The 10,996-nt window shown below is 53.7% G+C and overlaps 1 protein-coding gene across 3 annotated transcripts in view; it reads right to left on the bottom strand.

The window, feature by feature from the left end:
- The window catches only part of DDHD2 (DDHD domain containing 2), a 15,125-nt gene extending 6,483 nt beyond the window's left edge, over positions 1 to 8,642 (bottom strand). The window contains exons 1-7 of one of the 3 annotated variants that reach the window (XM_049831453.1): positions 8,483 to 8,642; positions 5,409 to 5,606; positions 3,919 to 4,109; positions 2,971 to 3,060; positions 2,472 to 2,592; positions 1,358 to 1,447; positions 13 to 148 (exon numbers count right to left, since the gene is read on the bottom strand). In XM_049831453.1, the coding sequence (XP_049687410.1) occupies positions 13 to 148; positions 1,358 to 1,447; positions 2,472 to 2,592; positions 2,971 to 3,060; positions 3,919 to 4,109; positions 5,409 to 5,595 (815 nt within the window). In that variant the 5' untranslated portion in view covers positions 5,596 to 5,606; positions 8,483 to 8,642. Of the gene's footprint in view, positions 1 to 12; positions 149 to 1,357; positions 1,448 to 2,471; positions 2,593 to 2,970; positions 3,061 to 3,918; positions 4,110 to 5,408; positions 5,607 to 5,882; positions 5,993 to 8,482 lie in introns of those variants that run through there. The other 2 variants (XM_049831454.1, XM_049831455.1) reach the window with 2 other exon arrangements.
- Between the last annotated feature and the right edge of the window lie 2,354 nt (positions 8,643 to 10,996).

Here is a 10,996-nt window from a genome sequence, read left to right on the forward strand (position 1 = left end):
CAGGACACTTACACATCCACCCCGGTGGAGTGGAGGGAGCTGTGCCAGTTCACAGGTAGGAACTCCACCCGGCCGATCTGCTGCTGCTCCTGGGCTTTCTTGAAGTGTGCTTGCAGCATGCTTAGGGAAACATTCCTGAAGTCATTCACTGGAAAAGAGCATGAACTCTTACAGAGATCCACTGGGCTACAGGGCAAGCCTGCTGCATCAACAACACTTAATAAGATAAAAGAAAAGATCATTACCAGGGGAAATCCCACCAGGGTCTTTAATCTGCTGCTGCTACCCTAAGACCTTGAATCTTTAACTACAAGATCAGGGGAAGGCTCCATGTCCTTCCACGTGTGTTTACTGGATTTTGCTGTCCCATCTGTAACAAGCCTCTTTTCTGCATGGGCAGGGCTTTAACACACCAGTCAGGGTAAGAAAGGTACTTTAAGGTATTTAAAAAAAAAATCTGTTGCAAAGATACACGTGTTAGAAAGGCAATCCTAAGGGAGGAGATGAACTTGAAATTATTCAGTTCTGAGGGAGAAAGGCTGACTTCTTTCATTTCAGATGGTCAGCAGCCTTGAAAATAGTTTCAGAAGATGAACATGTAGAAGAATAGACTGCATTAAAGCAGAGGTATGTTTTATAGGAACTAAAGACAGTCTACTGTGAAAAATCTCAGCTCCTTTGCTTTCTACAAGTTAAATCATGTTGGGCTTCCAGGCAGTTTCAGTGATCACCTCTCCTACAGAACTGAAGCACTCTGAGCAAATAATAATGAACAGGTCAGACCAGAGTTACTTGGTTTAGTACCCTGTCTCCAATATTGATCAACAGTGGGTGCTTAGAGGAGCGTGTAAGACCAGCAATACTTCTCACACGCTCTCCTAACCTCCAGGCATTTGCAGCTTGGGGATTTCTTAAGCCAGAAGCAGCATCCCTGGTTTTGGTCCAAAATCACTCCAGAGGCTGCTGGATGGGGTGTTGCCTGTTAGACTTCACCCAGTGAGATTAACTCATAGCAATAGACTGAGCAGGTTCCTAATTAGTTTAGCAGGTTTAGACAGTTACTTGGAAAATCTGTATCCAGTTCAGGAAACTCACTATTTTGAGCAGCAGCAGAACACAGTGATGAAAAGTGGTTGCCCAAACCTTTCCAGATGGTAGGATTTAATGGGTTAGCGAGCATTGCATTCATGCTCCCCACTGCAGTCAGCAAATTCAACCGTGCAGCTTGCCAACGTGAGTGTTGGGATGGTTTGAATGCACTCTCACAGCATTTCACATTGTCCACGCAGATGAGAGTTTACTGGCTCCACTAAAAGCAGCATATGGCAAGAGCACCCCGGCCGGGCTCCACACTTACCACACTGGACGATGCTCCTGAACCGAATGTCACAAGCTGGGCCGATCCCATGCACCACGAAAACCAGGTGATCAATTTGCAGTGGCTCTCCTAAGGAGGAAAGAAGAGTTCAGAGCACAGGCCCTGCGGGAGACATCACTTAATGGGGAAGTGACCTGCTGAAACGACATGCTCTGCAGGAGAGTGGAGCCTCCCCTCTTCACCTCAGCCAGGTAAAAAACCCTTGAGTTAGTGCCTGGATTTTATGCCTAAAGGGTAGTGGGATTTCTCACGTTTCTGAACTGTTTGTCCTGCTAAATTCAGCTGCCCGCCCTGAGATGGATCCAGATTGACGGGACAGTAGAGGAAGGTGAGGCGGCTCGTCCCCCGCTTCTATCACCATCCTCACTTCAGCAGGAGTGGCTCATCTTCACAATTCACACCCACTGGGCTGTGGGGCACGTTCAGCAGGACCAGGAGGACTCGGTCCAGCTGCCCTGTGCCCAACCCACTTTGCTGAGCCACCCGGCCCACGCATAGCTCCATCTCTCAGGTAGGCACGAGGTGGAGTTATGTCTTGTTCTCTACTTCCCACACACTATAGTTTGCATACATACTTTCCTGAAGGCATGCATGCATGGAAAATGAAGGGGTTAGACAGGAGTAACTGCCTGTCTTTGCCATGGGGACAAGTCCTGAGGCCTGACCGGGAGCTCAGGGACAGCTGGGAGGGGGCAGAGCTGATGCACAGCTTCAGAGATGGGGAGAGCACATGCACCAGAAAGTCACCTGCACGTAGGTGTCCCTACCACAGAAAGAAACTCTTCCTTTGTGAACACACATGCCAAAACCTCAGGGGTAATTTCAGGCACTGCAGTGCCTTCAACAGGTCTGGTCTCAGTGCAGGAGCTGGAAGCGCACTGCATATGTCTGCCTCCTCCGCATGTTCGTTTATGCTACCATCTCTCTGGTGCTAGGAAAGTTTCTGAAAACCATTCATTTCCTTTCAGCACAAAATTTTTAGACGTGTCCTTTGTTAAAAGGATCATGGAAGCTTCTGTCTTTTTGAGAAAACAGGTTGGAAAACAGACTCTGTAGCTTTGGACAGGTGGAGAGGAGGGAGAAGCGAGCTCACCATTGGGGATCTCGACAGCGATGTTTTCTACTCCTCTCTTCACAGTCCGAGGCCGACCTTGTTCCGTAGGAGTTGAGCCCCAGTCATCGGAGGTGGCAACTGGATGGTAGTGCACCATCAGCTTGTAAACAAGAAGAGCCTGTCATTAAGCTGCGCTGCATACCATAGTTAAGCAGAGGAGAAATTTTGCTACAACAGCTGGTAAGTGATATGGGGTGACGCCAGACCACGATGTTTAACTGCGCTGGTATGAGCCCTTTGCACAAAGAGAGTGAAAGGCGTGTTGAAAAGAAACGTTAAGGTGTAAAGCAGACTCTCTGCTAGCATTGCCCTCTACTCTGGCGCAGGTAGGCGAGGGGAATGCCATTTGGACAGAATCGACTTCTCAGCAGACATGGTTAAAAGAAACAGCGTAAAGCCAGAGTATAAAGACAGGCCATCAAGAGAACTGAAGGGATGTCCTTTCTGGTCAACACAAAGATCACCAGGCCCTCCTCACCTTTGGGTTGTGCAAGATAATGATTTCTCTGCTAGGGGACTCCAGTTTCTTCTTCCACTCATCCAGGGTCACAGCAATCATGTAAGCTTCCTAAGGAAAAGAACACCCTGTGTGAGTCAGCTGTATTTCCATGAATATTCAACCACTTGGGATTTCCCCACCCATTTTATGGTATCTCTTATCAACACATTTTGCGAAAGAGGCAGAGAAATCAGCCAGGTCAGGCTGGAGGAGCAACAGGGTCATCTGAGTATCGCCTGCTAAAGAGTTTCCAAGAAGCCCCCACTTTAATAGCAGCAGCAGACTTCCCCATCAATTTAGAATTGTATTTTTTGGTATATCAGAATACAGGTTATTGCAAAGATGTATATTTTTATATGTATATCTATATAGCTCTACATATATATCTTTCCAATGTCTCCAGCCATTAACAACACAGACCACCGAAGTCTAACACTGGGTCCCCATAACGATGATTTCTCTTTCTTGCATTTGCAGCTCCCTTGGCTTTGGTGAAACTATGAGCGTAGTGAGGATGATTCTCACAAGGAGAGTCAAACTGAAGTCAAAGCAGACAGGGTCAGGAAAAAAACAGAGCAAAGCTGCTAGAGCGAGGCTGCAAGCAAGGCCAGAGCCACCTGGCATGCCGAGAGCACCCGGGCACTTAAACATGTAGCAGAAGGATGCCGACGCGGCTGGATGAGGGCAGGAGGAAGGGAAAGCCGCCCAGCTACAGCAGGCTGGGAGGGAGACAGTGGCAGTGTTTACAGTTATGTTAATCAGCTGCGAAAACGCCATGCCAAAGCCTCTTTCGAGTTCATGTCCTCAGGCGTGACTGTGGTGCCAGTCGCCCCATATGGAGTTTGGGACATCAGGGCCAGTATTTGACAATGAGAAGCCAAGATGCTTCTCGGCAAGATGGACGCTACCAGGAAAGGCGTGTATTACCTCCAGTTCTTTGCTGAAGGTCTCTGAGTACGGAATATACTTATTGTCCTTGTCTCCCTTGTAAAACCAGGTGCAGCGACGCACTTCAGATACCTCCTCCTCCCAGTACACTGCAACGCGCTGCCTCTTCTTCAGATGCACGTCATACCTACCCCCTGATGTTGGGACAACCAGGTCTTCTTTGTCTCTCCCTGCAGGAACCAAGGCCCGAAATTAATCGTGAGAGGACCAGAAAGGCATGCTACCAGAAAGCTGTATACCACACCAGAACAGAGGGATGAGACTGGAGCATCTTCTGTGGGCAGCACACACGAGCACGTATGAGCAATGGCAGTAGACACCAATGGTCTCCGTACTCAAGCACAGAGAACAGCGTTGGTGGCCATCCTAGGAGAGATGCCCCAAGTCAAACTTTCCCCAGAGGCAGAAGGTAAGATGAAGGCATTAAGCTACAACTGTCTTCCTCTCTAGTTCAGGCCCAGGCTTACATGAACTCTTGCTTAGCTGGTAAAACGTCAATTTGTGGCCTGCATTGCTTAACGGTGGAGGTGCTGGTCTCCAGGTCTCTAAGCCACTCCCCTCTAAAACGGAGAACTCCGCATAGATATCCCAATACGGACTTCAAATTCTGTTTGTTCTGCCGCCTTTTGGGTCTGCCCGCTGGCCAGGCTCCCGGCAGAGCGCCCCGTGCCAGGCTGTGCTCGGCTCGGCTGCGGCACTGAGGACCGGCAGCACGGCCTCTAATCCGAAGCTTCCTGGGAGAGGGAGGACGGGAGCAACCCCAGGGCAATTGGTGCTGTGCCCACAGCCGTCGGCAGCAGCGGTGCTTTAAGCACCATCCTGGCAGCGGGGGTTGCACAGATGGTCGATATTTGGCAGCACGAGGGCCTCATCGCAAGCAGTGCCGCTCAGAGCAGACCCGGCTGCCTGGGCAGCACGCTCCGGGAGCAGGCAGGCAGAGCACCATGTGTCCGCACGAGGGAAATCTCCCCAGTGGAATTTCTGCCGTCCTGCTAGCACTCTCCTGTCCACCCCAGAAGGGTGCTTTGCAGTACGATTATATATAATTTAGAGCATATATCAAATGAACGAGGTCAGACTGTTCGATGCACCCAAACGGTTCAGTTGTTCGTGCGTCTACAGCTCTAGGAGTAGGCGCATTGCCAAAAAAAGTCCCGATTTAAAATTCCCCGAGGGAAAATTTTGCATCCCAGGCAGAAGCCGTGGATGTGTCCGGGGAATTTCCCTCTGATACCCGGATGGTGCTTCCCCTGAGCGCACACCTGATGCTCTCCCATTGACGTTACCAGGCCGGCTCCTTACAGCGATTTTAAGAGCAGGGGCTAGGTATTTAAAAGCAAAGGGGGATTTAAGAACGATGGGAGCTGAAGGCAAGCAGTGCTGTGAAATCCCCCGTCCGACCCGTGGAGGTGGATGGAGTTCCATCTGCGGGGGTGGGCAGCCCCCTCCCCAGGGTGTTCTCACCCTACCTGAGCCATGAGCCTCTTCCAGCCTCTCCGAATCCTGCGTGCTGAAAGGGACCCAGCGCTCTCTGGAGTCCGTGACCTTGCAGTAAAACCAGTGGGGAACAACCGCTTCGTATCTGTTGCCGGCGTCCAGCTCTCCAGCCTCCGGGGGGGCGGCCGGGGGGGGCTGCTGCTGCTCCCGAGCAGACATGATTGATGCTCCTGCACAGAGACGACGGGAGCGGCGAGTGGGTGAATTTAAAAACCCTTCAGAAATGCTTATTCTCTCTCAAATTGGAAAACGACACCCCCCACCCCCCCCACCCCCAATAAATAAATAAATAAATAAATAAAAAATCCCCGTCTCTCGCGGCGGGTGCGCAGCGGCGACGGGGGTCGGACCCTCCCCCCCCCCCCTCCCCTTGCGCACACGCGTGTCCGTGGGTGTGCGACCCCCGACCCCCCCCCCCCCCCCCCCAAAAAAAAAGAAAAACCAACGGGCTGTCTGCCGGCGCGGCCCCCGTTACCCAGGCGGCTCCTCCGGCGGCGCGGCCCGGCCCGGGCGGCAGCGCAGGCCCCGCTCCCGGCCCCGGCGACCGCCCAGCCCGGGGCGGTGCTGCCCGGCCGGCCCGGCCCCGCCGCGCTGCCGTCACGGGCGGAGGCGGGCGGGGGCAGGAGCGGGCCCCTGCCTGCAGACAGTGCCCGCAACCCCTGCCCGCAACCCCTGCCTGCAAACCCTGCCCGCAACCCCTATGCACAGCCCCTGCCCGCAACCCCTGCACACAGCCCCTGCCCGCAACCCCTGCCCGCAACCCCTGCGCACAACCCCTGCCCGCAACTCCTGCCCACAATCCCTATGCACAGCCCCTGCCCGCAACCCCTGCCCGCAACCCCTATGCACAGCCCCTGCCCGCAACCCCTGCGCACAGCCCCTGCCCGCAACCCCTGCCCGCAACCCCTGCGCACAACCCCTGCCTGCAACTCCTGCCCACAATCCCTATGCACAGCCCCTGCCCGCAACCCCTGCCCGCAACCCCTATGCACAGCCCCTGCCTGCAGACAGTGCCCGCAACCCCTGCCCGCAACCCCTGCGCACAGACCCTGCCCGCAACCCCTGCCTGCAAACCCTGCCCGCAACCCCTATGCACAGCCCCTGCCCGCAACCCCTGCGCACAGACCCTGCGCACAACCCCTGCCCGCAACTCCTGCCCACAATCCCTATGCACAGCCCCTGCCCGCAACCCCTGCCCGCAACCCCTATGCACAGCCCCTGCCCGCAACCCCTGCCCGCAACCCCTGCCCTCAACCCCTGCCCGCAACCCCTATGCACAGCCCCTGCCTGCAGACAGTGCCCGCAACCCCTGCCCGCAACCCCTGCGCACAGACCCTGCCCGCAAACCCTGCCCGCAACCCCTATGCACAGCCCCTGCCCGCAACCCCTGCGCACAGCCCCTGCCCGCAACCCCTGCCCGCAACCCCTGCGCACAACCCCTGCCCGCAACTCTTGCCCACAATCCCTATGCACAGCCCCTGCCCGCAACCCCTGCCCGCAACCCCTATGCACAGCCCCTGCCTGCAGACAGTGCCCGCAACCCCTGCCCGCAACCCCTGCCCGCAACCCCTGCGCAAAGCCCCTGCCCGCAACCCCTGCCCACAACCGCTATGCACAGACCCTGCCCGCAACCCCTGCCCACAACCCCTATGCACAGACCCTGCCCGCAACCCCTATGCACAGCCCCTGTCCACAACCCCTGCCCACTACCCCTGCCCGCAATCCCTATGCACAGCCCCTGCCCGCAACCCCTGCCCGCAATCCCTATGCACAGCCCCTGCCCGCAACCCCTGCCCAAAAACCCTGCCCACAACCCCTGCCCGCAACCCCTATGCACAGCCACTGCCCGCAGCCCCGGCCCACAATCCTTGCCTGCAACCCCTGCACGCAGCCACTGCCCAAAATCCCTGCCCGCAGCCCTGCCCGCAATCCCTGCCCGCAGCCCCTGCCCGCAGCCGCAGCCCTCGCAGCTCGCAGCGGCTCAAGTGGATCCATGCTCAAACTCCATCCCAGGCAGGTGATGCCAGTGCTCATTAGGACTTTCCAGCCTACGTCTTGACTTTAGGCTGGTCGTTACGCCCCTAAGCCGGATGCGGGTGGGCAGGGGTGCGCGGCGTCGGCACAGCATCGCCGGGAAGCACGTGCCTTCGTGCCAGTTGCCTCCCACATGCGGTGTGGACAAATGCTTGAGCATAGGGCGCTCTGCAGCAGAAACCACGAGATTCTGATTTAATGTTTGTTCTTCAGTCCTTCTGTGCCCCTTTCGCCTTAGTGGAGATTGAGAAACCCTCTTCTGACGGCAGGTGCTGCTCGTAGAAGCGACAGGCAACCCCAGAATAAGAGTTTGGTTTCTGTAGAGATGAGCTTCGTGATAAATACAGAGACACGCTTTCTAATTTGGGGCTTTGTGATGTGGGTGGATGCTGTAAGATAAACCAGTTGTCATCCCAGTGCTCACCTCCACCACGGCAGTTACTGGCTAGGAAGACTAAAGGCCAGAAGAGCTAAAATCCTCAGTTCTGCATCTGTAGAGCAAACGGCTGCAATCCTTGTCCGTGCAGCCTTGCCTGTGCAGGGCCCTCGCCAGCTTGGTGCTGACCCAGCTCCTGCCCGCGCCTCTGCTGCAGCGTCTTTCTCTTTTCAGATCGCCGTCCGAGCCATGACCCACTTTGGTCCTGCTTTGAAGGAGATGGAAGGTGGCGGGGACGCAGCGGGGACAGATGCGGTTACATCAGCGGGAGTTTTCTGCAGGCTGCGGTGTGTAAGGTATGGCCTGATCCCTGCCCTCGGTTCGGCTCAGCTTTGGGGGAAATGGATAAAACCCACCATCTGCCTGGGGGTGCAGAAACGTCGTACACAGCCAGGTCTTGTCACAGAGCTGTTCAAATAACTGGCCCCACTGAAATGATAACCTGTCGTTTCAGCCCACTTTTTAATGTTCTTTCATGTACTTTTAACTAGAGGTTTACATAACCCTCTGCCAAGTCCTTCCCACATGCAGGGACTAACACTCCAGAAGAGAAAATATTGTAAAGGAATACATTACCTTGACAGGTTCAGCACCAAAACACCGAAGAAGAAACCTTCCTTCCTCCCAGATTTTGTCTGGCTTGTATGCCACACACGTACTTTCAGTTTTTCTTACGAACAGATAGAGGTATCATTCTTACCACGTCTCCACAGCAGGAAACCTTTGTCCCAGTCCACAGAGCACTGGTGATACAGCAGCTGAGTGTACGGTTTTTTTCTTCTCTCCTAGCTGACTGCATTGCAGTGCTACTGAGTTTGCAAGGTATCAGGATTGCTCCACACTCCTTGCACAGCTAGAACCTACTTACCTCTTTTCCCTGGCAACTGATGAGGAGGGAAATGAGTATCAGAGCAAACAGGATGCAATAAACAATGCAGTTTTGTTCCCGATGCAATTCTTGCTACTGAAACAAATACAGAAAATAAAGTTTCAGCCAGCTCCACAGATTCCAGACTAACTGAAGCTGGCTGCTGGCTTCTTTTTTTCATGTACCTGTAAGCGGTGACTTGCTGCAGCATTTCTGCTGATAACACCACGTCCTCAAAAAAGCAGCAGGGCTGACACATCAGTGCCCTGTTTTGCCTGTTGCCACCTTACTCAAGTGACAGTAGCAGAAAGAGCTGCGACAGCGCGTCGGTAGCAGGGAGGGAGACCTGCTCTAGGGCGGGTGGCCGTCGTGCTTGTGTAGCAGCGCTGGGGGCTGTGTGCAGGTTAAAGCTGGGCTGCAGTTCTGCCCATTCTTGGTATGGTTTTATAAAGGGTTTGATTTGGCAAAGCAGGGGGAGACCCTGCTGTTAGGAGGGGTGTGAAGGAGGACTGCCTACACCGCAAGCTGTCCTTTACAGCTCTAGCAGCTCTCTGTGCTCTAGAAGTCAATATGCGCTGATTGACAAGCTGAATGATTTCACTTTCTCTGCTGAAATATGACTTACACCATCTCTTGCAACAACAAATTTCAGACTTTAGCTAGATCCTGCACAAAGGGAATCCAAACCTTTATTTCAACAGCCGTGCCAACCAAATAAAAAACAAATGTGGTAACAGAGGAAGAAATTATCTCTTTGGTAATCCCCTAGAGGGCACAGATGCGGTGAGGCTGTGGCCTGGACTTGGTGCCGAACCTGAAATGGCCACAGAGTGAAGCGGTGCAGTAGGGTGGTCAGACTTTTCATCAAGGCTGGCTCTATTCCCAAATATGAGTTACAGGGATCAAATGTGCATCTGCCTCCAGCAGAGAGGAGTGCCTTCGAGCCAGGTACGGGTGGTTTCAGAGCTCAGTCATGCCCCGAGCACCAAGGAGAAATGCAGCAGAGGCTGTTCCTCCCCTCCTGCATCACCAGTACTCTCCTTCCAAGCTTCCCTGTGCCTCACAAGAACACAGCCTCCCCTGCAGCCTTGGCCTATTGCAAAGCATGATTCGGGCTGCCACCCGCGTGCTGCAAGCACAGCAGCTCGTCCCGCTGCGCCGTCTGGATTTTTCAGTTCTTTTCTAGGAAGTGACAAGCTAGGTCTCTTTGGGTATTTACATTCCTTCTTTACTTTTTCATCTCCTTCGTAGCCTTTTATAGACAAACCTTGTGGGAAGTGCTAAAGGATCAGAAGAATAGGACTCAGTAATTCTGGAATTGAGACAGCTAGCAATCCTGTAGCACAAGGACTCAGCTTTCTGCCCCCACCTCAAGCATTTCTTTGGAGTGGTTGATCGTTTTTGTTGCCTGTATTCCCCTTCAAAAAACCTATCAAGCTAATTCAATGAACCCACAGCAGTGTCTTGGGAAAGATTTCAGGACATTAGAGGCGGCATTTAACAAGACTTTCAACCATAAGATAAAACGAAAGGGGTAGAGACACCACAGTGCTGTTCTTCGTTCCTCTGGGTTTAAAGAGCCACCAGTAGCAAAGCTAGTTGTGTGGAAACCACCCCTACCACAAGTATTTTCACAAAAAGAAACAAACCCAAAGCACGGATTAATTCCTGGAGATGCTGCTGACACTGCTGCCTCTATCAGAGGAAGAAAAGTGGCATTCACTGGGGCTGGGCCATTGCTTTCTGTATGCGGTATAGTAACACGGCATCAGTCTGTTTATTGTCATCTGCTTTATCTCCCACTGTAGCCACTGATCCTCAGAAGTCAGATTTCATGCTGTACCCGAAGCATGGATAGCTTGGCCCACTGCTCTCTGCCGGACAAGAGGATGGATGAAACAAAATAGCAACCAAGCATTTACCCGGCCCAGGACATTCAGCTCTTTCCTGGCTCACCTCGGACACAGCCGTTCTTGTAGGCTGACCGCCACATGTGATCACAGACACATCCAACGAGCTGCAAAGGTCAGTCTCGTGTATGCAGCCCTGTCTGGGAATGATGTGGGATCTGCCGGGTGCTTTCAGGACATCAGCTGGCTGTCAGCCTGCAGAGCACAGGGTCAGGGCACTCCTAGCCTTGGACGCGCCATGACCCCTTCCAAAACACGGCCACGGCCCTAGAGCCACGGCTGAAGGCTCCTGGAGCTTCTGCACTGCTTGGG

The sequence above is a fragment of the Accipiter gentilis genome, chromosome 28 (genome assembly GCF_929443795.1).
Source record: "Accipiter gentilis chromosome 28, bAccGen1.1, whole genome shotgun sequence".
Taxonomy (NCBI): domain Eukaryota; kingdom Metazoa; phylum Chordata; class Aves; order Accipitriformes; family Accipitridae; genus Astur; species Astur gentilis.